The sequence below is a fragment of the Grampus griseus genome (assembly GCF_964374135.1).
Source record: "Grampus griseus genome assembly, chromosome: 7".
In the NCBI taxonomy this organism is placed as follows: Eukaryota; Metazoa; Chordata; class Mammalia; order Artiodactyla; family Delphinidae; genus Grampus; species Grampus griseus.
In genome coordinates this window covers 2,936,233-2,962,997 of record NC_139001.1, presented here as the reverse complement: position 1 = coordinate 2,962,997, position 26,765 = coordinate 2,936,233, and the positions used below count along the sequence as shown (strand labels likewise).

At 46.6% G+C, this 26,765-nt stretch overlaps 1 protein-coding gene and 1 pseudogene across 2 annotated transcripts in view; both read left to right on the top strand.

The window, feature by feature from the left end:
• The window catches only part of UBE2F (ubiquitin conjugating enzyme E2 F (putative)), a 51,158-nt gene that overhangs the window by 1,991 nt on the left and 22,402 nt on the right, over positions 1–26,765 (top strand). Inside the window, exons 2-4 of the mRNA XM_082658945.1 lie at positions 3,729–3,862; positions 13,471–13,500; positions 17,532–17,597. Coding sequence (XP_082515071.1) covers positions 3,745–3,862; positions 13,471–13,500; positions 17,532–17,597 — 214 coding nt within the window. The 5' untranslated portion in view covers positions 3,729–3,744. The remainder of the gene's footprint in view (positions 1–3,728; positions 3,863–13,470; positions 13,501–17,531; positions 17,598–26,765) is intronic.
• On the top strand, positions 1,893–2,339 carry LOC309824957 (small ribosomal subunit protein eS19-like; annotated as a pseudogene). Its single transcript has one exon. The product of its transcript is annotated as a small ribosomal subunit protein eS19-like (transcript).

Below are 26,765 nucleotides of genomic sequence, written 5' to 3'. Positions count from 1 at the left end.
TGTTTTCTTTGATATCTTGCATAGTCAGTGTCCTGTGTATTTTATTAAGGGCCACAAACGTGTTGACGATTGAAAACCAGGAATCTGACTCTAAATGGAATTGCGTATGGGGCATACTCTGCCCACAGAGAAGAATTCGGTGTGGGGTAGGAGTATAAGAGAATTAAGCAGAGTCCTCAGACTGCAGCCACACAGAAGAGTGTCTTGGTGTGAGCCTTCCTTTGTATGAGTGGGTCTTGCCAGGACCCTCTGAGCAGCTCCTTCAGTGCGGGTCTGCAGGGAGCTGGGTGCGGACCAATCATGTGCCCTAGGACTCCCCTTTCTGTTGGGCTCTTTATTATGGCTTTCCTAGGATGCTGCCTACAGAACTCTCTTTACACACGCTGTGCTTTTATTGCTTGACCTGTTTTTATTACCAAGGTCAGCTAGAGGATAGAAACCAAGGGGACTTCGTGATAGACGCATATCTTGGCCCACCATCAGGCGACCCTGTCGATGTGGTGAGAGTGATGTGTTCAGGTGTGGGTGCCTGGCAGTGGGCTTGCTGGGGAGGCAGACCCTGCTTTGGGATCCAGATCTGCTTGAGGGATTCCTGGCAGGATCGTTCGGGGGCCGCTGAGCAGGGGGGTGCTGGCTCTAGCTGGTGCTGCTGTGTCTGGTAGCTTGTGGGCTGGAGCCTCCACAGGAGTTCCCGACTCCTTGCCCCGCTCCCCCCGCCCCGCCCTCCCTTGTGAGGGGGCTTGGTAAACGGAACCGGTAGTCCCTGCCCTGGGTGAAGCTGGGAAGGTGTGTGTCCATCGGTGATGGTCCTCTCCGTGGGTCCAGCTGAGGTAGAGTGGGAGTAAAGAAACTAGCAATGGTTTGGTTTCACATTTTTTTTCAATTTTATTGAGGTATAACTGAAGTACACTAAACTGTACATACTTAAACTATGCAATTTGATCAGTCTTGACGTACGGATATACCCCTGAAACCATCACCACATTCGAGATAAAAACATCCCATCATCTACACGAGGGAAACTAGTGTTTCGTGGTGACCTCTTCTAGCAGCTGAGTGGCCTCAGACAACCCAGTTCCTGGGCCCTGGTTGTCCCAGAGTCCACATCCATAAAATAGAGTGGGAGTCGGGGAGAAGTCCTTCGCAGGTTTGAAATTCTAGGAGCTTGTGAGTGCTTGTGTGTAATAGAACTATCTCTTGAAGCATTTAGACCAGTGACTCCTCTTAAAAATTGTTTATTTATTTGTTTGTTTATTTATTTATTTAGGCTGCATTGGGTCTTCATTACCGCGCGTGGGATTTCTCTAGTTGCGGCAAGGGGGGGCTCCTCTTCGCTGTGGTGCGTGGGCTTTTCATTGCCGTGGCTTCTCATTGCAGAGCACGGGCTCTAGGCACGCGGGCTTCAGTAGTTGTGGCACGCGGGCTCAGTAGTTGTGGCACATGGGCTCAGTAGTTGTGGCTCATGGGCTCTAGAGTGCAGGTTTGGTATTTGTAGCACGTGGGCTTAGTTGCTCTGCGGCATGTGGGATCTTCCCGGACCAGGGCTTGAGCCCGTGTCCCCTGCATTGGCAGGCGGATTCTTAACCACTGTGCCTCCAGGGAAGTCCCTAGACCAGTGACTCTTAAAGGGATTAGATGTGTGTGTGTTTGTGCATAGGTCCTGTACAGTTCAGAAGGTCATATTCAATATGTTGTTTTCATGGTACAAACAATAGAAAATTAAATCTTACAGTCTTTGTGGGGTGGGGGAATACACAGAAGATGGTGTGAAAAGCTATGTGAGGGACCTGGGTTAAAATGGTTAAAAATACTGATGGGGGGAGAGTTATTCTTATAGTTTGGCTTTCAGGATCTTGGCTTCAGCCCCTGGCTGGCAGTGCAGAGGCTGCACGATGCCTGGAGTTTCCTGTAAAAGACGTGAACCAGCGGGAGTTCGTCAGAGCTCTGGCAGCCTTCCTCAGAAAGTCCGGAAGCTGAAAGTCCCTGAATGGGTGGACACTGTCAAGCTGGCCAAGCATAAAGGGCTCACTCCCTACGATGAGAACTGGTTCTACACACGAGCTGCTTCCACAGCACGGCACCTGTACCTCCGGGCGGCGCTGGGGTTGGTGCCATGACCAAGATCTATGGGGGGGCGTCAGAGACATGGCGTCATGCCCAGCCACTTAAGCAGAGGCTCCAAGAGCGTGGCCCGTCGGGTCCTCCAAGCCCTGGAGGGGCTGAAAATGGTGGAAAAGGACCAAGATGGGGGCCACAAACTAACACCTCAGGGACAGAGAGATCTGGACAGAATCGCTGGACAGGTGACAGCCGCCAAGAAGCAGCATCAGAACAAATGATGCTCATTCGTAAAAACAAACAAATAAGATCTTGGCTTCAAACTAAAAGCTCTGTGCTTAGGTCATGTTTTTCATCTGGAAGTTTTTAGATCATTTTCTTTTGAAAATGATCAGAGTGGTACTGAAAGGAAATTACATTAAAGCAACAAAGGAAATTATGAAAATATTGAGCTGGTGACCAATTTTTGTCCTCAATCAAAAGAAGTTCCAGGGCTTCCCTGGTGGCGCAGTGGTTAAGAATCTGCCTGCCAATGCAGGGGACACGGGTTCGAGCCCTGGTCCGGGAAGATCCCACATGGCACGGAGCAGCTAAGCCCGTGCGCCACAACTACTGACCCTGCACTCTAGAGCCTGTGATCCACAACTACTGAACTCCTGCGCCTAGAGCCCGTGCTCTGCAACAAGAGAAGCCACCACAGTGAGAAGCCTACGTACCACAATGAAGAGTAGCCCCCGCTCGCTGCAGCTAGAGAAAGCCCATGCGCAGGAACGAAGACCCAACACAGCCAAAAATAAAAAATAAAATTTAAAAATTAAAAAAAAAAAAAAGTTCCGGAATTCCTCTCCAACTGGTAAAGCAAGCAAGAAGAGTTAGGAGGCCTGTCAGATGAATGGCGGTTTATGTTAGAAACAGAAGGCAGATTCTAGAGGACAGTTCTATCTGTAAACATCGTTGACATCTTTAGTCCTTTCTCCGAAGCAGTCAGGTGCATCACCTATTTTTGGTCTTTATTATCCTTCCCAGTGAGCTGTCAGTGAGGGAACCTGAAACATAGGTGGGTTGGAAGTAGCCAAGTGAAAATAATCTAGTTTGGAACATTAATTATAACTTAATTATGCTGCTATTGCCTAACTATAAATATAGTACAACGTAAATAAATGTGAAGGTGCTTATTAAGGTTCTAGCCACACCTTTACTAAAGGAAGGAGGAAAGAAAGCACTGCGGTGCTCCCTCCTCACCAGAGGTGGACACTCCCTTCAGTCTGTGCTGGGCCAGGCCCTGGGGCCACACCCTCAGGTGCATGGTCCACACAGCAGGGATGGGCAGACTTACCAGTGGACAGCGGTGGGCCTACGTGAGGCCCGTCAGCGGAGGTTGCCCTAGACCATGAGCGCCCAGGAGCATTGCCACTGCTGCGTCCCGGGGCCTGGCGCCCAGTGAGTGTTAAATGCTTGGCTCACCCTTGCTGAATTTCCATTCATACTTTACAACAGCAGACTTAGAGAGGCATAGAGGTTATCCAAATTCATTATGAAGGAATGCAGTGTTATTGTATCTTACATGCTAAATTTTTCTGTAACTGAATTATGGGAAAAATATTAAAAACCACCTTACATCATTGTCTTCACTGTCCAGTCACTGTCTTAACCTGCTTTTGGCCTTTCAGGATAAAGGTAGCAGTGATGCTGACACTGGCAAGCAAACTGAAGCGGGATGACGGTCTCAAAGGGTCCCGGGCGTCAGCCACAGCCTCCGACTCCACTCGGCGGGTTTCTGTGAGAGACAGGCTGCTTGTCAAAGGTAATGACCATCCGTGTGAGCTGTTTTTCTATCCCATAACAAAATGAAGTCTGCCTGGAGGCTCTTCTGGGATACGAAGCAGCCTGTTGTTGAATAGAAATACCTGTTTGAAAATATTTTGAAATATAATTGCTGTCACATACAACAGAAGAACTTTGTACTCTGCACACACTATGGGAATGCTGATGGCAAGAAAACGGTATTAAAACTGGTGTGTCTTATGCCCTTGGGATATTCTCTGCAGGGGCTGCCAGAATGCTAGCAGAAGGAGTAAGGTACTCCTTCAGCAGACTGGCGACTCTGGTCTCAGTGCTGTCATTATCCGGCTGGTGTGGGGGTGGGGGTGGGGAGTCGGGGAGGTTCTTCCTTTCTGGACTCCTCAGCAGCAGAGTGTCTGACCTGTAGAGGGAGGGACTGGGGATCGGTAATCTCTTAGGATCCTTCTCTCTTTTATTTATTCACAGCCTGAGGACAGCCTTGTGCAAAATTGGTTCTTGTCCCAGAATTAATAATAGAGTGTCCTAGCATAGTCTTTGGAGAAGGGTTACGTGATGTATGTGTGTGACTATGCGAGTGTCTGTGTGGAACTTCTGCACGTACCCGTGGAGCAGATTCACAGCTGTTGAGTGCAAAGGCAGTTCCCGAGGGTCGTGAGGGCACGAAAGGTCAAACAGTTCCTGCCTTGAAGGAGCACTCTACCTTATGACACGTGTTTACGTTTTTTAAGTGTGAGGAGCTAGGAAGCACAGAGGGTTAAATGATTTGTTAGAACGGTCTGTTTTCATGTTGTGTTAGGTGGACACGGTGGGGGTGGCTGCCGTCTGCATGTCCGGGAACAGATCTGCTGGTGGGAGACCTGGCGTTTATGAATGCCCCGTGTTGGGCCTTCTCAGAAGCAAAGCACAGCTGCGTTTGGGAAGGGGTGGGCACAGGAGATGCCGGGTTCCGGGACGCGTCACTGGTGTACTCTCCCCTGTTCTCCCTCTGCCCCTGGATCGTGACTGAGCTCTGGCTTTCCCAGCCTGATGGGTGATAGGTTAAAGATGGAGTCAGAATCGTTTTTGACATTTTGGCAAAATACCTTCTGTGTCAGGGAGAACGTTAGACGGTATTTAGTTTGTTACAACACAGGAAGGTTTACCCTGCGGGGTTTGGGGCTGTGGCCTGGGCTGCAGCCCCTCACTTGGGTGGCCTGATAGGACTTGAGTCTCTTTCCTGGGTGCTGGCTCAAGGGTTCCATCTGCAGAGGAAGCCAGGAGCCAAGCAAGCCAGGGAAGGGGTTTGACGCGTGAGTCAGAGTCCTTCGAGGGGAGGGTGTTCTAATGCCAGGGAGTTGCGGTGAGGAAGGGGGTTGCAGCTGAGGAGGAGCGGGGGGGAAGCTGACAAATGGACGGCGCCATCTTCTTTCCCGCCTCCTGTCACGGCGGACAGCAGCACTTGTCTGCTGAGCGCCTGCGGCCAGGCCCTCTGTTGGGTGCTTTATAGGGGCAGCTCTTGTTTGACTTTTGCTAAGCCTTGCCAGGTGGGTGGTTCATTTTACAGCTCAAGAACTGAGACTCAGAGGTTCAAAAGCTTGCCCAGGTCACAGCTTTATTGCAGCAAGACAGCCAGACCCACATTTTGGGGTAGGGCAGGCACTTGGGGAACAGACCCAGCAAGCAGAACCCGAAGGAGCAGAACAGAAGTGTGAGTCCCCAGAAGAGAGAACTCAGGGAGGCACAGAGGCTCCACCACACGCCCTCCCGCTCAGGGATTCCCTGAGAGCTCTCAAATGACTCGAGGCCCTGACGCAGCCCAGGGGAGCCCCCTGAGGCCCATGGAGCTGGACTCTGCCCCAGCTCCTAGGACAGGAGATGTCTTTGGCTGGGTTTACAGGACCCAGCTGAGGTCCTTTGATTTTGTGAGGCTTATCGAGGAGAGGTGCAAAACCTCCTCGAGAGGCCACCTGTTTCCATTCTCCCAGAGACACTGGGGATTATTAGGTTTCCGGGCCCAGAGCACTTGCAGTTGGCGGTGGTTGTGTACCAAGCTTCAGTGTAACACGCCCCTCATGTGGCCTGCTCTCCATCTGCCTCGGGGTGGCCAGCCCAGTGTGGGCCGGCTGACTGAGTGGTGAGTAGTTTGGGCTCGTGGTGGAGGGTAGGTGGAGAGGAAGGGTGGGCCTGACCTGAGAGAGGAGGCTGTAATAAAGAACGCTCTCATGGCTGATGACTGTTTGGGCTGCACCTAGAGCGCTCCTTCAGAATGCGGCAGCACCTCCATTCTGGGGGTTTCTGATGGTCAGGTGGAGCCCGGCGGAGTCCATGGCTGTTGTGGGCCTGGTGAGGCACTTGGAGGGGTGGTTACTGTGAGAGTCCCTCCTAGCTGAAACTCCCCTTGGGGACTTTGAGAAAAGTCAGTTGTCCGGGTTCAGTGAGATGGCTGCAGTCAGGACTGTCATCTGGGGCTGTGGCTGTGGCCTTGGCTCACGTGAGGATGTTGCTCCTGAGGATCCCTGAGTAGCAGAACAGTGTATTCATGCGCCTTTGGGACTCGGTGCCACGGGCTGGGTTCCCGGGAGTGGGGAATTTGGCGTGCGGTGTAGTTATTAAAGGGTATCCTTGGGACTGATGCCTGTGGAGGGTGGTGGAGGAAGCAGGAGCAGGCAGAGGGAGAGGGAGAGCTCTGACGGAGGCCCCATGACAGCCTCTGCTCCAGAGCAGGCGTGGCCCTTCACAGCTGTCCCCAGTCAGGGGAGATGGTCAGGCCTTCCTGCTCTGCTCGACCAGTCGTCAGATGGGTCTGGCCTGAGGTGGGACTCTGGGCAGCCCACACAGTCCCTGGAAGGGTTGAGAGCTGAAGGCCATCTGCTGAGAGCCCTCGCTGAGAGGGCATCTGGGCCATGCGTCCATCGCCCAGAGGAAAGACCACAGACACTTAGAGGCAAAAATATGTTTTTAGCTGGTCCGCTGCCATGCTTGACCATGCACGGTGGAGATCTGGCTTGGTGCGGATGGCTGTAAGGTTAACGTGGGAGATCGGAGGTTGACAGGGACACTTGTCCCTAGTGGTGAGGGCCAGTGGTAGCTGCAAAACTGAAGCTTCTGTTCTTTTTCTTGGGCTAGTGGGCCCAGTTCTGAAGGTGACAGGTGGAGTCAGCTGTCCCTGGAATACTGTGGCCTGCCTCGGAGCCGCTGGCCAGTGTGAGGCTCTACCACACTGGCACCTTGGCCATACCAGCTTTTCATTTGCACCCCTGGGGTCATTCTCAAGGATATCCTCCAGGCTGCAACTGGAGAGATGCTTGCAGCAGCAGTCCCTGGAGGGTATAGAACAATCAGGTGTTTCTGGGCGAGGACTGAGGGCTGCTGTCTGCCCTGAATCCTGGGAGTTGGGGACACTGGGGAGAGAGCGTTTCAGATCTGCACATTTCCTTTTGGCCCCAGCTCAGGTCTGGGCCTCTCTGGGAGCCATCACCGGTGCTTTCAGCCACAGGGCAGAGGGCACTGCGTTTCCGGTGGACCCTTGTGGTTCCTCCGAGTCCGTCAATTTCTGAGTCTGATGATGCTCCCCACCTTCCAAAAAAGCCTCTGGGCAGAATGACCTACTTTTTTTTCTGTCTGAAGCTTGGCACTTTTCATATAATGGGAACGTGATTGTGTGTCTCCCTGTCCTTTGACTTGTTCACGTGACAAAGATTTTAGTGCCTGGTGTGTGCCAGCTTCCTGTTAGTGGCCCCTGAAGACCTCAAGGGGCTCCAGGCAGGCTGGCAGGAAGCTTTTGCTAAATGTGGAGATTTGGAATTGAGCTGACTGAGTTCAGGGCCAGGGCTGGAGTTGGGAATGAATCTATAGCCATTGTCCCATCAGCCCCTGTGCTCCATGTGGCTCCTGGTGTTCTCTTGTTTTAGCAGCTGTGGCGGCTCTCCATACTCTGAGCCTACTCTGCAGAGCAGAGAGGCCTGGCTGCCCTCCTGCATGGGCTTCCCAGCATCCAAGGTGCAGGTGTCTCCACGAGGTGCCACACGGGGCCTCCTTTGGCTGAGCGCTTCTGTGTCCACATGAGCGGTCTGGTCACGTGGTATAGGAACGGCTCCGGTTCAGGGCGCTTCCTGGAAGAGTGGGCAAAAGAGAACCATTTATTGTTCTCCAGAGCTGCTCTCTCCATGCCAGGCCCTGCCCAGGACTCTGGAGGTGGGCTCAGGGTTGGCTTGTCATGTTGGCAGGGTATTCAGAGCATTTAGCAGCATTTGAAGCTGTGGCTGTGTGTTCCAATATGTGTTCTAAAGACGAGGGCAGTGGCCCAAAGAGGAGGAGTCCTGCTAACGTGGAGTAAGGCAGCTGGCCCAAGCCTAACCTTTAAATGCTTGGCTGCAGGGTTAAACACCACTGAAACTGCCCAGGGAATTTGGTGGCCCTCAGGTGTGCCGGATAGCCCAGGAATGGGGGTGGGCAGGGAGGATCTGTAGAAGACACGTGAGGGCTCAAGTCAGCTTTGTCTGCTCATGTTGAAAGTGGGTGATATGAGGCTTTGGGGATCCATTCCCAGAGACTGCTACGGGGGCTGTGCTGGTTTTCGGGGTTACATCCTGGCTTCCCCAGAGTGTGGAGGGAGGGGGCCGTGAGTACTCTGGGCCTGCACTCTGCAGTGTGCTGCTAGAAGGCCCTTGGACTGAGTGGAAGGGCTGATGTGGGGCTTGATGGGGCTCTTGGGCAGTAGCCATGCCATCTCTGGGAATAGGATGGTGCTGCTGGGGCAAGTGTCTCCCCCATAAGGGCACTGTGCATGGATGCTGGTGATGCAGAAGAGGTGCTCAAGGCATAAAGACAGACGGGAGGCTAAGAGATAAAGTTGTAGTTCAAGAAATCGAAGAGGTAGTGGTTCAGGTGGAAAGAGGTAATCAAGTCTCATGGGACATAGCTGCCAGCTCTTCCCGGGTCAAAGGGCACAGCTGCCCTGCCTCGTGTTACCTGATGGGGCTCGGAGCTGGCTCTTGCTAAGAACCATCTGCATCTATGATTGGCCTTTGTCTTAGTCAGCTCAGGCTACCATAATAAAAGAGCATAGACTGGGGGGCTTAACCAACACACATTTGTTTCTCATGGGTCTGCAGGTTGGAAAGTCCAAGATCAAGGCATTGGCAGATTCAGTTCCTGGTGAGGGCCCTCTTCCTGGCCTGTAAGCACCTGGTGTCTTTTCCCATAAGGGCATGAATCTCATCATGAGGGCCCCACCCTCCTGACCTCACTTGACCCTAACTACCTCCCAAAGGCCCCACCTCATACCATTACATGGTGGGTAGGGGTTTAGGGCTTCAGCATAAGAACTTGGGCGGGGGACACGGTTCAGTCCTCAGCACCTTTGGAATGCCTCAGTCCCCAGCTGTCTGAGCAGAAAGGCTCCTCGTGTCTCAGGATTTTCACACTGAGAGTACTGCCACCCTGCTGGCAAGTGTGCTTGTTTGTTGAGCATTTCCTGAGCACTCCAAGTGTGCCAAGCTCAGGCCCAGGCACTGGGGTCCCAGGGCTGGGTCAGGATCTACAGGCCCCACCACCAAAAAGGCACAGGTTCAAGTGGCAGGTGGTGCGGAAACAGCTAGAGCACTGTGTTGTGGGCAGCCTACCGCAGAAGGGGCTGAGTGCGTGCTGTGTGGGGGCCATTGTGGTGATGGGGCGGATTTTGTAGTCTGACATTTCAGGGCAGTCAGTCGTGCTTCAAGTGGGCTCTGTGGTTTGATGTGTAGTTAGACAGGAAAAGCGTCTACTTTCTCAGGAGGAAGTTGTGCAGCCACTTACTTGTGCCAGGTGCCAGGTGCCTCCCCAGAGGTGGGCCTGTGAGCCGGAGAGGTGTTAGCATCTTTGCAACAGGCGCGACTTCAGCAGTTTAAGAATATCTGAACTTCTTGTTACCTTCCAGGTGGGGTGGTGTCCTTTGGGCAGTGAGGTTATCCAGGGGAGGACTGCTGCTTTGCCAAGAGGCCTCTTGAGCATGCAAAGCAAATCCCTGGTTTCTTTGGCCATAGTCTGCTTGTAGGTGGATTCTGAGGTTTTTACTCTCGATGTCAGTGAATTATTATTTGCCATCATCAAACTACTTGTCATCTGTGACAACTCCCTGAGAGGAACACTGCGTTGTAGTTCGTTTATCTTCCATACTGGGCTGGACTAAAATGCCAGGCATCTTTAATGAAATCCTTCTGCCTCCAAGGTCATATTCCTTGCCCACTCTGGTTCTTGGACCAGAAGTCTGCAGAGGCCCTGACTGTGGTGGGGGTCATCACTGGACTAGGTCTGAGGGCTCTCGTCTTTGGAGTTGAATTCTAGACCACAATGTGAAATTATTGAATCCGTCTGTGTAAATTAGCTGTGTGTAGATAGTTCAGCTTGGCAAAGTAGCCTACGGCAGTTCCTGTACCTGGAGGAATAAAACAGTCAGAGGCCTAGGCCCCAGCTAGGACTTTTGGTGTAATTGGTCTGGATAGGGTGGGGTGGCAGGGTTTGCTCAGCAGCTGCTAGGTTGCGGGGATGGGTACACAGCTCCAAATTTTACTAAAAATCATTGAATTATACACTTAAAGTTGGTCTATTTTATAGTATGTAAATTGTACCTCACCAAGACTGTTTATTAAACAAACAAACAAAAAAAACAAAAAAATTCCCCAGATGATTGTGTGCAGCCAGGGCGGAGAACCCCTGTCCTACAGTGAGGCGTCCTCTGGCCCAGAGCCTCTCATCCCCACACTAGGTCCCTGTAATGCAGCATCCGGTTCTGTTGCTCAGTCATCACGACACCCTGGTCAGTGCATCCCTGCCCTCCTGTGTCCAGGCCTCACCTTTTCCCTGTTCCTTGGCAGTAGACTGTCTTCTCAAATTTTTCACTTCTGTCATGTTGCCCCATTTCACATCCTCTGGGCATGTTTTCTATTTCTCTGGGTTTTTGTAAAACTGAATGACCAGAGTTCTCATGACAGGAGTCAGGATAGGCCCGCCAGAGAAAACCAGGTTCCAGTGGCCAGCATCAATCTCTCAAAAGAAGGGTCCTCAAGAAGAGTTTCTTGTGAATTCTTATCAACAAAAAGTTAAGTAATAGTGTAATAAATATGTAAATAGTATTCACCTTAAAACCATCTAGATTTAATTATATGGATAGCATATATTTAAAAGTGATTAATATGCATGACTCATTTGATAAGAGGTGTGCTTTTTTGATAAAATGAGTGCCCTTTGTGGGCTGTTGGAGCAGAGCCTGGCTCGGACCCCATCCTGGTCGGAGGGCCGGGGTGGGTGGCCTCAGAGTGTTTCTTTACCCCGTGCCCTGCTAGAGTGAAAGGCGAAACTAAAGATCACCGTGGTCGTTATAAGTATGATGCTAGTGAACCTTCCGTAGGATCTTCATCATTTTGTTTTAAGTGCATATATTCTAGTATACCATAGCACAAGACTGCCAGGACTGCAGTCCTTACTTCCTCCCTCCTCTGCCTCACCTCACTTGTCTGGATACCCATCCCGAGTGCCTGGAACCCAGACCTAATACATTTAGTGGGCCACCCGTCTCTACCGAGATTCTCAGCTAGCTGAGGTCAGAGCCTGTGCCTTTCCTAAACCTTTAGCCTCAAAATAGCCATCTGCCAGTCTCCCCACTAACGCACTCAGCTTTACAAACATTGTGGCCTCTCCCTTCCCACCCATTCTCCCCCTCTCCACCCCCTGCTCTGCACTTGAAGGAGCCATTTGCTTCTTAGTGTTTTGTAGACTGGTTTCATCTTTCCACTTACCTTCCTGTTGTTGTTGTTGTTGTTTTTTACATCTTTTTTGGAATATAATTGCTTTACAATGGTGTGTTAGTTTCTGCCTTATAACAAAGTGAATCAGTTGTACATATACACATGTTCCCATATCTCTTCCCTCTTGCGTCTCCCTCCCTCCCACCCTCCCTATCCCACCCCTCCAGGCGGTCACAAAGCACTGAGCTGATCTCCCTGTGCTATGCGGTTGCTTCCCACCAGCTATCTACCTTACTGCCAACAAACACATGAAAGAATGCTCAACATCGTTAATCACTAGAGAAATGCAAATCAAAACTACAATGAGGTATCATCTCACACCGGTCAGAGATCCACATCCCAGGCTTGCCTCAGGCCTCATTCCCCTCGGACCAGTCTGTCCTCTCTACTGAATCATTCCTACTGTTCCTCCTGTCTCTCATCGGTGACTTTCCCTGCTCCTGTCCTCTGCTTTCTGCCAAAGTTCTTTCTTCTCACCAGTCTCTCCCCTTCGTTGGTCTCATGACGTCAGGTGGCATCACTCTGCAGGGGCTCCCCAGCCCTGGCCCTGGTCGTGCACCCAGACTTCAACTCTCCCACCCGCCCCCCTCAGCTTCCTCAGCCCTCAAGCCTCGGTGCCATCTCTGATTGCCACACACACACACACACACACACACACACACACACACACGCGACAGTTGGCAGAGCCTTCTGTCCTCTTTGCTGTTAGGCACGCTGGCTCTCCCCACCTCTGCTGAGTCCTTGCCGCCTCTCAGAGCACCCACCTCCCAGGTCACCTGGCCTCCGCCTAGGTGTCCTCTTGAGGCAGAGCTTAGGAACTTGTGTTCAGAAACCTCCCCTGGCCCCTGTTGCTGCAGAATACAGTGGAGAACTCTGCGCCCCCCACCACCCTGGCCCTGGCCCCCGCCTTGTCTCCCATTGCTCTGGCCGCACTGCATACCGTCTGGTCTCTGTGCTTGTCTGAGTTCTGTGCTTTTGCACATTGCTGACTTATCTCCTTGAAATACCTTTTCCCCACCTCTGTGGGACTGAATTCTACTGGTTCTTTAACGCCCAGATTGAAAACCTCCTCCTTCCTTTAGTCTCCGCAGCTGGAGAGTCGCCAGAGCACGTTATGTTATGTCAGAGGCGCAGACGACTTGCCTGCCCGGTTTCTTCTGGGTGCTCCCCCAGACCTCAGCTCGGTAATAGCAGGTTTGGTGGGAGCTCTGCAGCTTTGTCCTGGCAGAGGGGTGCTGGGCTTGAATGCTGAATGAGTGACGGATAGAAGAGGTCCCAGAGGAGAGCACTAGGGCTAAGGAATGTAGCTCCAAGGAGGAGGCTTCCTTGGGTATCAGCTTGCCCACAGATGGCAGGGGCAGCACATGAGCCCAGCAGGAGGTAGAGAGTTTTCTCTCCCTGGAAAAGTTCTAGCGCAAACTGGGCAAGCCCTCACGGGAGGACAAATCCGGAAAAACTGGAAGAGGCGGAGATATAAATATAAATCAGATTTTGAGGGCAGTAGTTCCACTACTTGGGGGAACAAGATTTTCAAAAACGCTTTAGTGACTGTTTACCTATACATAATTTCTATGTTAATTTTGAGTAGTTCTCATTCTCGCGGAAGTAAAATTTCAAGGGCCCTCGACTGCACTTGCTGGCATCCTGCAAGTCACTTTGTATCTTTGAAAGCAACTTCCTGGCTAAAAGTCTAACCTTTAGACCAAGTGTAGATTTCTGTTAATTCAGTTTTGTTTGTTTGTTTGTTTGTTTTCTTCATTGTTCTGGAGGGAATTGCCAGTTTAGAGCTGGTGATTTTATGTGGAGCAATTGACTAATATTAACAATTATCTCTTTGTTTCTACAGAGGTTGCAGAACTTGAAGCTAATTTACCTTGTAAGTATAGCATCCCCACACATTAAATGCTGTGAAATAATTGCATGGAGAAGCTTGTTTTATGTTTTGATAACTTTGCGTAGCAAAAAGCCCGTTTCCTATGTATGTTAGGAATAGACAGGAGCATTTTCGAGACTCTGATAAGGAGGAGAATGAAGCACGGCAGTACTTCCTGTCCTTACTGTTTGTTGCAGAGGTGCGTTTGGTTAGGGTTTGTTCCTCTTACACAGCATTCTGTCCCACGTCCTCTTTTAGTGAAAAGGCATATAAATCAGTGGTGGACAGTCCTATTTTTGTTAGTGACAGTACCATGTTTTTGGCCCGAAAAGTGCTTATTTGTAATTTATCATTGTGCCCAAGGTAGGACAGCTGTGCTGCCTTGATGTCTCCAGGTCGCCTCACCTTGCTAGGTCCTTGTGCCCCAGCACACAGGGACTGACCGCGGGCCTCATTCGTCAGCGGGCTTGCTTACCAGCCAGTTAACTCCTGTGATACGTGTCAGTGTTTCTCTTTTCCCCTATCATTGATGCCTTCCCAAGCCATTATATTTTGTAAGACCATCAAAGTCTGAAAGCTTCGACCATTTTAGTATTTTTTGAAATTAGAACTTTTTATCATTATACTTGGTTAAGGCTGAATATATTTATCAATACGAGTGAACTATTTTATACGTGGGTCTCCTAGTCTGGGCGAATGCTCGAGAGAGTTTGATACGGAGGCCATCTGATACAGGGTGAGAGAGGGCCCATCCCAACCTCCACCTAAAGTTGGAAAGATAATTGTGGGGTGCAACCCTTAAGTGGTTGTGTAATCAGTGTGTAAGGGTAAGTACATATTGTTCCTTGAAAAATTATTTTTAATATATAGTATTTATATATGAGTATAGTGGGTTGTGCTATAAAATATATTTTAGTGTAAGTCAAAAATGTCTGGATTTTTGACTTCAAAGTTGCTTGACTTCAAAGTTTTCTTCTAGTCAGAACTAGAAGGAAATATCTTGGATTTCTATTAAAAGGTTATCTTTCCACCTACTGAAGTATTTACAACTGATTTGCTTTAAAATGTTCCAGGAAAACAAATGACTGTATGTGTGGGTAGGACAGACGAAGCAAGATTAGTAAAATACCGAAGCTGGGTGATGGGTTCATTATACTGTTCTCTCTTTTTTTCTCTATTCTTTTCAGATTATATAATAATCTAATAAGGTCCAATTAAAAAGGAAAATGAAGTAATCCTTCTATTTTCCACGCCCATCATCTCTTCCCACTGGCCCTCCATCTTGAACATATATACACATGCAGACATTTAATCAAAGACCATAAAAAACTTCCAACTTACACCCAGTTTATTTTGTCCTTGTATGTTAATCTTACAGAGATTGTTGGTTTGTAACTAATATAGTTTAGCTTTATCTAAATGTTTGGTTTAAAAACAATAAAACTATAATTGGCTTTCAAACCAGGACTTTAACTAAAAACCTTAGGTTTGGAAAAGGCATGCCCCATCTTCCTTGCCTTTATAGCTAAGATGTCAGATTTTAAAAACTACATGCTATATGCTTCCTTTCTCTTCTTCTCCCTGCCTATTCTCTCAAAGTGGGGGGACATATAAATCAGTTTATACAAGTAAGCCAGGCTTTCCAAAAGTATGCAACTCACTAAAGAGGAAACAAGAAACCACCAAAGAATAGATCTTTACTATCTGATTAATAATCTTTCTAAAATATTAAGGCAAACAAAATAACTTGCCATATAGCAGTGCTGCTTAGTAATGATTCAGAACTAGTTCAGGAGCTCTGTTCATGTAAGTTTGTAGAGGTTTCTCTGTTTGCAAAAAGTAGAAGACATCTCTTTCAGATGGACGGAGATACCGTGAGAGCCTTAGCCTGTGCTTGCAGAGAGGAAAAGCTTAGTTCTGGAGTTTTAGTAAAGCTGCTGCACTGAACTAAACAGGCTGACTTTTAACCTTTTGTTGTCATGTTAGAACCTAAGACTTCTTCTTAGCTTTAAAATGTTTGGTTCTTTTTAGAAGTTTTATTGTTATTTTTAATCCATCTCGATAATTTCTTTATTCTTGGTGGGCCAGTCTATATTAGAAGGATTGATTTCTACATCTGTACTTTTATTAAAACAAAGGAGAATACTAGACATTAAAAACAAATGGATGCTGCCAACTTTAACTAATCAATGAAACATTTCCTAAGCCCTTGTCATATGTTTTTGTTACATATATTTCACTAGAAAAATGGTGTTTCTCTTTCCAAGTTAAGATTAGGAAAAACGAATGCCATTTAAATTATTCCACACAGTTCAAATGTGTGGTTTGGGTGAAAGCCTTGAACTCTTTGGCCCCTGGTTTCTTTATTTTGAAAACAAGGAAAATGACAATGTGATCTCTGAGACCCTTTCCTGTTCTTCTAGATGGAGTTACCTTTCACTCTGCAACTATTTTCTGAGGGATCAGTCAAAAAAAGAAACCCCACTAACAGTTTTGCATTGTTTTTATGTGTCATCTCTGGCATGTTCATGAAGTAATGAAATGAGGCATGAACTAGTTTTTTTATTTTATTTTATTTTTTTGCAGTACGCGGGCCTCTCACTGTTGTGGCCTCTCCCATTGCGGAGCGCAGGCTCAGCGGCCATGGCTCACGGTCCCAGCCGCTCCGTGGCATGTGGGATCTTCCCGGACCGGGGCACGAACCCATGTCCCCTGCATCGGCAGGCAGACTCTCAGCTACTGCGCCACCAGGGAAGCCCATGAACTAGTTTTTAATTTGGGAACTAAACTTCCTTCTCTTGATAACCTGTGTGGTCTTGGGCTGGTCACTGAACTTCTCTGGACCTTCATGTCATCTCTCACAATTGATGATGTTAGATTAGATGGTCTCTAAGGCTGTTTCCAAGGCTAAATTTGAATTGTCCTATTTTTGATGAAAATTCATACCATGTAAAACTAGGCAAATATTTTCATCAGGACTTGTAAGAAATAGCAGACGACCCAAGGAATCTAGCATAATATTTTCCAGGTTTATAAAATACAGACAATTTCTACGTATATTCCCTCCACATTCCTTCAGTATTTATCCCTTGGGTGTTTACCCTCTTCTGCATCGTTTGTCTGAAGGAGGCAGATGTAGGATGTCTTCCCTGTCTGCACCTTTGCAGTAGCTCTTCTCCAGTGGAACTACTTGGGTCTCCTGATCCAGACCGTTCTGGTTCAGTGCACATGCGATTAGAGTGTTGCCGTCCAAGTCAGCAGAGCATCCTGTCACCAGCAAACCAATCTGAATTATCGGTCGGGTTGTGAAGACATTAAAAAAAAAAAAAAAAAGAGGGCTTCCCTGGTGGCGCAGTGATGCAGGGGACACGGGTTTGTGCCCCGGTCCGGGAAGATCCCACATGCCGCCGAGCGGCTGGGCCCGTGAGCCATGGCCGCTGAGCCTGCATGTCTGGAGCCTGGTGGTCCACAACGGGAGAGGCCACAACAGTGAGAGGCCCGCGTACCGCAAAAAAAAAAAAAAAAGAAAAGCCGTGGTCTGGGTGTGAGCTACCTTAGCTGGTACAGTTACTTTTAACTTCTCTTTGCTGTGGTGGGTACAGATGACTGTGGTGCTGGGTGAACAGACCAGAAGTTCGGCCTGGGCTCTTTTTCTGGTTTTTCTATGTTTAGTTAGCCTTTACCCACATACATTAATCTCCTTGAGGTACGGTTTCTTCTTTTCAAAGTAAAGTAGCATCATTCTTGAAATTAATGGAAAAATCTCTATTTTAGGGACCATTTAAAGGGTTAAAGATAACATCCCAATTTGGAACTAACTAATAAAAAACTGTGAGGAGGAAAACACGTAGCAAATATCACTGGTTTGCAGCTTCAGCACGTTGGCATAATTATTATTAAACAAACAGGGGAAATACACCGGTTTAGTCTATAGACTCAGCACCGTTAAACTTTCCCATGTGTTTCAAAGTTTGCCTCAACATAAAGACTGCTGCTAACTGTCAGACCTTCCTGACGGCCTGTTTCTTTTGCAGGTACGTGTAAAGTGTATTTTCCTGATCCAAACAAGCTTCATTGCTTTCAGCTAACTGTCACCCCAGGTAATATTCTTACATGTGTAAGTATTAAAGTGATTTTCAAACAGCAAATTCCAAAGGCTTTTGAAATCTATAATATTTGGTTTGATTTGTCCTCCAACTCTTTGAAAGTTATGACGGTAATGACCATTCCATATGAAGACAGGATACATGCTGTAGTCCAATAAAGCATAGGGAAGTGCTCTGAGGCATGTGGCGTGTACCCAGGAACTAGGTGCAGACATTAACGCCCCCAGCGAATGACGCCGAAGGCTCCTGGTGTAGGGTGGAGAGTATGAGCTCTGAGGACATAACTGGATTCAGATCCTGCTCTGCCATTTAGCAACAGTGTGGCCATGGTTAAATTGCTTAATAACCTCTCAGCTGCAGCCTACCCAGCTACAGAGTGGGGATCAAATAGAACCTATCTCATGGGACCGTTTGGAGGATTAAATAGATAATGGGTGTGAAGCACTTCAGCCTGGCCTGTTACAGGCACCAGGAAGGAAGCAGATTACCAGCTGTCCTTGTTAGCACTGATCAAGTGTCCAAGCTCCAAGTGCTCCGAGCTGGTAGGTATTTCTCCTTGGTCACGCTGCGCAGCTAGAGGGAGGGCTTGGGTTTTTCCTGGTTATAGTGCAGCTCTGGGAGTTGCACGTTTCAACAGTGCAGCCCTCTGGCTTTATGTTGACAGTGGGTGTCATGGCCAGTGGAGCTGCTGTGGGCTGGCTGGTGAAGGAAGAAAGCAGGACAGAGGGAATTAACAAGAGGAGAAGCAGTGTTGTGGAGGAAGTGGAGGGTGTTATTTTATTTGGGGGAGGGAAAGGGAGTGAGAAACTGAGAATAATGAGTCACTAGCTAATTTAATTAAAAAGTGAAAGAATGCAGAATTTCAGTAGGTGGTAATGAACCCACAAATAACCCCTGGCATTGTCTCCCTGCAGGTAGGATGGTTTTTTCCCATGGAAGATGTTGTATTAGAACAGGAGCAATCCCATTTTCAAAATGTGCTTGAAAACTTAAAAAAAATTCATTTAGTTTGTGTGGTGGTTCTACAGACGACTCTGGGGCGTATCCATAAATTCAGTCTGGTACCATTTCCATTTCTAAGATGAGTGAGCACTAGGGTAGAGATACTAACATCAGAACATCGTTGTCAGAAACAGGCGTTCCACAAGCCTGACCTCGAGAGAGGACTGAAGCTCAGGACTTGTAACTGTGAAGTGATGGAGGTTCTAACCATTCTTTGACCACCTTCATAAACACATTGCAAGCTCTGCCCTTTTTAGTGAGGGATACTGAGCACACTGTTTCCAGGTGACCAGAGGTCACCATTATGAATGTCAGTTACTCTTACTGTTAAGCATTGCAGGGTGTTTTCAGAAATTGTGGCAATTAAGATCGGTTCTCTGTTTACTAAGTAGTCTCACACTTGAGGGTTTGTAGTAAAGATATTTTCTTCTCTCTGCCTTTTTGGGGCATTTGTGAGAGCTTTGTGATTCTCAGCTATTCAGAACCGTGTTTGCTTTTGCCGGGCTTGTTACTGGCTTACATGAGTGAGTTTGTGTGGAGTCCAACCAGCCTCTGGATAGGTCTTTTGTTTGTTTTTTAACTGAATTTTTTTTACTAAATTACATGGATGTTGTTCTTATTGAGATTATGTCTATGACGCCATCTTTGATATTATTATTGAAACTGCAGCACGATTGTTTGTTACAGTTTTTGTGTTCGCTCTTCCATCAAGTAAAGAAGGAATTTGTGTTTTGATGCCTGTAACTGCTTAGTACTTGAGCATTTATATTTGTGGAAGTGCGCACATGGAGTTTTGTGTGGCGTGCTCTTCAGGTGCTGTGTGTGTGCCCATGTTGTGTGGTGTCAGTGACTCAGAAAGCTGCTGTGGTTCTTGTCCTTTGTTATTAAGTGAAGCGTGGCAGAGATCCGCCAACGCTAAAAACTTGCCCAACATCCTGGTTTTTTAAAAAACTTTTTGGAGTCATGCTCTTCTTAGTTATTAAAGAAAAATAGGTCTGAGTAGTAAAGTTTTAACAGTATATGGAGCAGGTGGTATTGAAAGTGGCTCATTTGCAGCCAGTAATACTGGGGCTGAGTCTGAAAACTCAATAATATAGAAGATCTAGATATTTAGGTGGTCAGGGTGGAAGAATTGCATCTGCACTTGAAGCTCAAAGCTCTTCTTTATCTGGCTCCTGGCAAGATAGTTCCTGTTCGTACTGGGTAACATTTTTATAGTTTTGTTTGTTTTTGGAATGTCCCTCATGCTTGGGAATAAATGTATTCTTCAGAGAAAAGATGGAAATGTAATTTGGTGATAGAGGAAAAGAAAAGAAATGAACTTAGAAGAAAAAAATCCCCACATCAACTCACAAAACAAGAAACAATACTAGAAAGTAAAATGAAACAAAACAAAGCAAAAATCTAAAGACTGGCTGAAATACCACCAGAGTCTTCTGTGAAGTTAGAGGGATGATTTGAAAAACTGGGCCAGGTCAGAGTTGCCCAGTTGACTTGTGGAGGTCCCCTCAGCCTGCCCCCACTGTGACATGGTGGCTTGTAGGCAGAGGGGACCATGGACCCTTTTTTTTTTTTATTTTAGTTTTTACTTTTTAAATAAATTTTGCTGAGGTATAAAATTACAAACAATAAAATGTACTAACTTGAACTGTAGAGTGTAATAAGTTTTGCAGAATGGATACACATCCCTGTGTAACCACAATCCCAGTAAACATCTTTCCAGCATTCCCAAAGTTCCCTTCTTCCCCTTTGCAGTCAATTCCTCACCCCCTGCTACCCACCCAAAATTGCTTTCTGATTTCTCTTATCATAAATTAGTTGTGTCAGTTCTTGAATTTCATATAAATGGAATCATATTATTTATTCTTATTCTCTGGCTTCTTTCACGTAACATGTTTTTAAATTCATATGTATTGTTGTGGGCAACAGTATTGGTTGTATGAATATGACCTAATTATTTACCTATTGATGGGCACTTGAATTCTTTCCAGCTTTTGGCTGTGATGAGTAAGACTGCTCTTAGCATTCTCATACCATCCAAAGTTGTTTGGAATATTTTCTTATTAGTCTACTGATGTCTGTGGGATCTGCACTCATGTCCCTGTTTTCATTCCTGATGTTGATTTATTTGAATCTTCTATTTTTTTCCTTGATCATGTTAGCTTGAGGTTTATCCAGTTGATCTCTTACAAAGAGCAAGCTTTTGTTTTTCTCAGTTGTTTATCCATTTTATTGGTTTCTGCTGTTTTCTTTATTATTTCCTTCCTTATACCTTGGGTTTAATTTGCTTTTCTTTTTCTGCTTTCCTAAGGTGGAAACTTAGATTGATTTAAAAAAAAATTTTTAAGCAATGTTGATTGAGCTATAAGTTACATTATTTTAGTCAGCGTAATGCTTCTGAGTTTCATCTGTGTGGTATTTTGTATCTTTATTGGTGGGCTGTATTCTATTGTATGGGTTTTATTTGTAACAGGTTATAACAGACTATTGATGAACCTTTGTGTTATTTCCACTTCTGGGCTGTTGTGAATAAAGCTCCTGTAAACCTTTGTGGGCAGGTCTTCGTTTGCCAACGTTTTTTATTTCTCCTGGCAGTGCAATTACTAGGTTATGTGATAAGAGTAAGTTTAACTGCATAAAACACTGCCATGCTCTTTTCCAAAATGAAAGTACTGTTTTGCATTCCTGCTAGCAATGAATGAGAATTCCAGTTACCCTACATTCTTGCCAATAGCTAGTATTATCAGTCTTTTCAATTTTAGCTATTCTGTTAGGTATGTGTCTCATTGTGACTTTAATTTGCATTTCCCTAGTGACTAAAGATGTTGGGCATCATTTCCCAAGCTTGTTTACTCTCTATCTCCTTTGTTCAAGTGTCTATTCAAATAATTTTACCCATTTAAAAATTGTATTGCTTGTCTCATTACTGAGTTGTAAGTTTTATATACCTGGTATAAGTTCTTTATTAGATATGTGGGAGGTTGTTTCTTTGTTTTTTTGTTTTTTAATTTTATTTATTTTTGTCTGCGTTGGATCTTCGTTGCTGTGCGTGGGCTTTCTCTAGTTGCGGTGAGCACGGGCTACTCTTCAGTGTGGTGCGCGGGCTTCTCATTGTGGTGACTTGTTGCGGAGCACAGGCTCTAGGCGTGCAGGCTCAGTAGTTGTGGCACACGGGCTTAGTTGCTCCGTGGCATGTGGGATCTTGCCCAACCAGGGATCGAACCTGTTTCCCCTGCATTGACAGGCGGATTCTTAACCACTGTGCCACCAGGGAAGTGGGTTTTTTAATGGTTAATAACATCCTTTTTATTATTGTTACATATATTAAAAATTCTGATTGGGGAATTCTATAGCTACATTGTAAATCTTGTATATTTATGTGTATATTCACGTAAGTATGTTTTTAAATGTGTTGGTTATTAGATTTGTCATGTTTTCTTAATTTTAACATTTAATTTATAAAAACTCCCTAAGTGATGAGCATGATAATAAAAGTGCACCTTACACTGAGTCATGAAATTTAAATTGTTTTATCTGTTATCCCCATTATGTTTGGTTCTTAGTTATTCTAAGCTTTGTTTCAGAGCTTTGGAGTTATAGAAGGAAAAATTTCTTAGTATGAAATAAAGTAAGGTTCCCAGTTTCTGAGCAAAGAAATACGGTTAGTAAGCCTGAAACACAGGTTTGGTTCCACACATGAACATTTGGAACAACATTTAAATAATCATGGACGTGTTAAAAGATGCGGAAATGGGTCAGAGCACTGAAGCAGGCCTTTGGCTTGACCACCACCCCAGTCTCACTGTAGTGTGTGTGTAGCTTACTGTTAATGTGTCGCGGTTTCGACACAGAATGTGTGCTCTCAGCCCTGGTGCTTTCTAGGGTGATTTTAGCTTTATAGGGATACCCATCATGAGGGACAGACTTTTCCCTGATGGAGTCTTTTCTTTCAAATCATCCTGGAAATGCAGGTGGCAGTTCTCCCCCCTTCATATATAATAGATACGTGGTGATTGCTCTTGAGACAGTCGGTTATCTGCCTTCACATCAGCTAACTTTTGTTAGGGAAACATTCACTGCTCTTTTCCTTGCTGCTTGCAAGAACTGTGTTGATGCAATATGTCTCTGCTTACTGCTGAGTAGGTGACATGTTGTCCGATATATACTGTTTTCTGATTGTCCGATGTATACTGATTTCTGCCCTCTGCCTCGCACGTAAAACTGAGGCAAATTCTCTCTTGGGATGCTCAGGTTTCTAGGAGTGGGTGTGCAATTAAATGTCTGACGTACTGTTTTAGAAGCCATTCGTTACCATGGTTAAATATATATTCTTATGGTTACCAGTAAAAATGTGTATAATTACATAAAATATTTAAAAATGACGTGCTGTTTAAATGTTGAGCTTTTTGGCATTGTAAAATCGCCAGCGCCCCTTCATTTTCCTGGACCACCTGATGGTGCCTTTTATGTAGCAGGATTTACCTGTATCTTTTTTAAAAATCATGTTTAGTAAGGTATAATTTACAGACAGTAGAGCCACTGTTCTTAGGTGTACTGTTCTCTACATTTTGACAGACACATACAGTTGTGTAGACACCAACACAATCAAGATACACATAAAATGTTTCCATCAGCTCAAAAGTTGGGCCCCTTTGTAGTCAGTTTCCTCTCCCCACCCCCAGCCCCTGGCAATCATTGATCTGATTTCTGCCCTGTTGCTTTACCTTTTCCGGAATGTCATATAAATGGCCCCAGCCAGTATGTAGCATTTTGTCCATGGCTTCTTTCACTGAGCACAGTGCTTGTGAGAGTCATCCATGTTGGTGCATGTGTTATGATTTCCATTGGCCATCAGTGACTTTGAAGGTGGAGGAAGGAATACAGGTGGCTGCTTAAAGCTGGAAAGTGAAGGACGTGGATTTTTCCTAGAGCCACCAGAAAGAAATGCAGCCCTGCCAGCTCTTATGTTAACCCAGTGAGATTCATTTTGGACAAATGACCTACAAAAGATAGTAATTTTTTATTGTTTAAGCTGCTACGTTTGTGGTAATTTATTACAGCAACCAATACAAAACTAATACAGTGCTTTTTGTGTCCTAAGAAATGCAAAGATTTCCTTTTTTTTTTTTTAAGGAGTTTTATAGCTTTAGGTTTTAAAGTTAGGTCTGTGAGCCATTTTGAGTTAATTTTTGCATATGGTGCAAGATAGGGCTCTAGTTTCTTTCCTTCCCCTCCCCTCCTTACTCTTCCTGGGATGAATGGGGAAGTGTTCCCTTCTGTTTCCTGGAAGAGTTTTATGTAGAATTACTATTAATTCTTTATTGAATGATAGAATTCGCCAGTAAAGCCACCTAGGTCTAGTATTTTATTGTTTTGTTTTTGTGGTAAGAGTTTAAGTACTGTATGAATAAAATTTCTTAGATAGGGGTTAACTTGGGCTTCTTATTTTTGAGTGAGCTTTGGTGATTTGTATGTTTCAAAGAATTTGTTCATACCATCGACATTTTCACATTTATTGGTATAAGGTTGCTCTTAACATCTTCTGACCCTTTTAAGTTCTGTAGAGTCTGTGTTGATAATCCCCTCTTTAATTCCTGCCATTGAAAATGTCCGTTTTCTGTATTCTTGATCAGGTTAACTAGAGGTTATCAATTTTATTGGTCTCTGCAAGGAACCAGTTTTCGGTTTCATTGGTTTTCCTCGAATGTACTTTTGTTCTCTCGTATTTGCTCGTCTCAGTTTACTTTGCCCGTCTTTCTTTAGTTCTGCAGGAGGACGCTTAGGCTAGCGCTGCTCTGCTTCCGCTCCCGTCCGGGCCTTCGTCGCGCAGAGTCTCGTTTACTGTGCATTTGTTATAACCCACAGTACGTTACTATTTTTGTTTCAGATAATTACATTTTCTTCATATATTTATCAGCATATTTACCACTTAACAGCGTTCATTCCTTCTTGTAGATCTGAGGTCCCATCTGTTACTTTTCTTCTGCCTGAAGAACGTCCTTGGATTTTTTTTTGTAGTGCAGATTTGCTGAATGATGAATTCTGCCAGCTTTGCTGAATGTTGAATTCTTAAGTTGACAATTTCAGCATTTTAAGGATATCATTCTACTGCCTTCTGACATTGTTTTTTCTTATAAGAAGTTAGTGGTGGGCTTCCCTGGTGGCGCAGTGGTTGAGAGTCCGCCTGCCGATGCAGGGGACACGGGTTCGTGCCCCGGTCCGGGAAGATCCCACATGCCGCGGAGCGGCTGGGCCCGTGAGCCATGGCCGCTGGGCCTGCGCGTCCGGAGCCTGTGCTCCGCAACGGGAGAGGCCACAGCAGTGAGAGGCCCGCGTACGGCAAAAAAAAAAAAAAAAAAAAGAAAAGAAAAAAAGGAAAAAGCATATATAGAAATAACTGACCAACATTTCTTTCAATATTTTATCTATAACCCCTTTATGGGACTCCAGTTAGATATACGAATGTTAATATCTCTTACCTAGGGACTTCCCTGGTGGTCCAGTGGTAAAGAATCCACCTTCCAATGCAGGGAAGCGGGTTCGATCCCTGGTCCGGGAACTAAGATCCCACATACTGCGGGGCATCTAAGCCCCATGCCACAACTGCTGAGCTCAAGCACTTCAACTAGAGAGCCTGTGTGCCACAAACTACAGAGCCCACGTGCTCTGGAGCCCGTGTGCCACAGCTGGAGAAGAGAAAACCTGCATGCCGCAACTAGAGAGAAGCCCGAGCGCCACAACGAAGAGCCCACACGCAACTAACACCCGACACAGCCAAAAAAATAAAAAAATAAAAAAATAAATAAAATAAATATTTAAAAAGTATGCATATCCCCAAGTAAAACTTTAAAAAAGATATCTCTCTTTTTTTTTTTTTTTTTTTTTTGCGGTACGCGTGCCTCTCACTGTTGTGGCCTCTCCCGTTGCAGAGCACAGGCTCCAGACGCACACGCTCAGTGGCCATGGCTCACGTGCCCAGCTGCTCCACGGCATGTGGGATCTTCCCGGACCGGGGCACGAACCCGCGTCCCCTGCATCGGCAGGCGGACTCTCAACCACTGCGCCACCAGGGAAGCCCCCCCAAAATATATATCGCTTACCTGTATATTCCCTATACATATAAACTAGACTTCCATTGGGGTCAGAAGGTTTTGTTCACTTTTCTCTCTGTGCCTCACTGTGGATCGTTTCTATTTCTGCTGAGTTTTGTTTGTTTTGTTTTTGGCCACACTGCACGGCTTGTGGAATCTTAGTTTCCTGACCAGGGATTGAACCTGTGCCCTTGGCAGTGAGAGTGCCGAGTGCTAACCACGGGACGCCAGGCAAATCCCTGCAGCGCTTGATTGACTCTGAGGCTCATCCAGTGAAGTGTTCGTTTCAGATATTATGTTTTTTAGCTCTTGATATTCTGTTTACTACATCTAAAATGTCTTCTCCATTTCTTTCCTCATGTTCGCGGTTTCCTCTGAATCTCAGCACCCCTCTCTCACAGCTGACTCGGGGTCTGTCTGCAGCTCCGCCCGGCCTGGCTCCTCCTCTGCTCCCAGCGGCCTTCCTCTCTCTGCTCCCCTCGCGCCCCCCCACCCCCACTCTGTCTCCTTTCCCTTGACCCGCTCATCCCCAGGTCCCTGTGACACCGCCTGATGTGAAGTGGCCTGCCAGCTGTGGAGCAGCTGGTACTCAGTCCATGTGCCTCAGTGGCTCCTTTAAAGCAGCCGCAGTGTGGCGGACTGGGTACATGAGCAGAGCTTCCGGCGGCTGCGCGTGGTCCACGCTCCACGTGTCAGCGTGCTTGTTGCTGTGCTGCTGGCGGTGCTTGTCTTCAGGTCTTCCGTAACGCCCGCCCCACAGGCTCTCCGTCTTCAGTGAGCCCGCTGCACGGGCGCTCAGTGTCGCTCAGCTTGTCGCCGCGGTTTTCTTTTGCTATATTTTCACCTGAGTGTGGGCAAGCCAGGCCTGTGAGCCAAAGCCCACCCCGGGCCAGTTGTGCAGCCCTCGAGCCGAGAATGGTTTCTACATTTTCAAAGGGCTATTTAAAAAGATAAAAAATAAAACAAAACAGTACATGACAGAGACCTGTAGCCCAAAGCCCCAGGTACGTAGCGCCTGGCCCTTTTCAGAGAGTTTGCCGACCCCTGATCTACAAGGTTATCTTGGCAG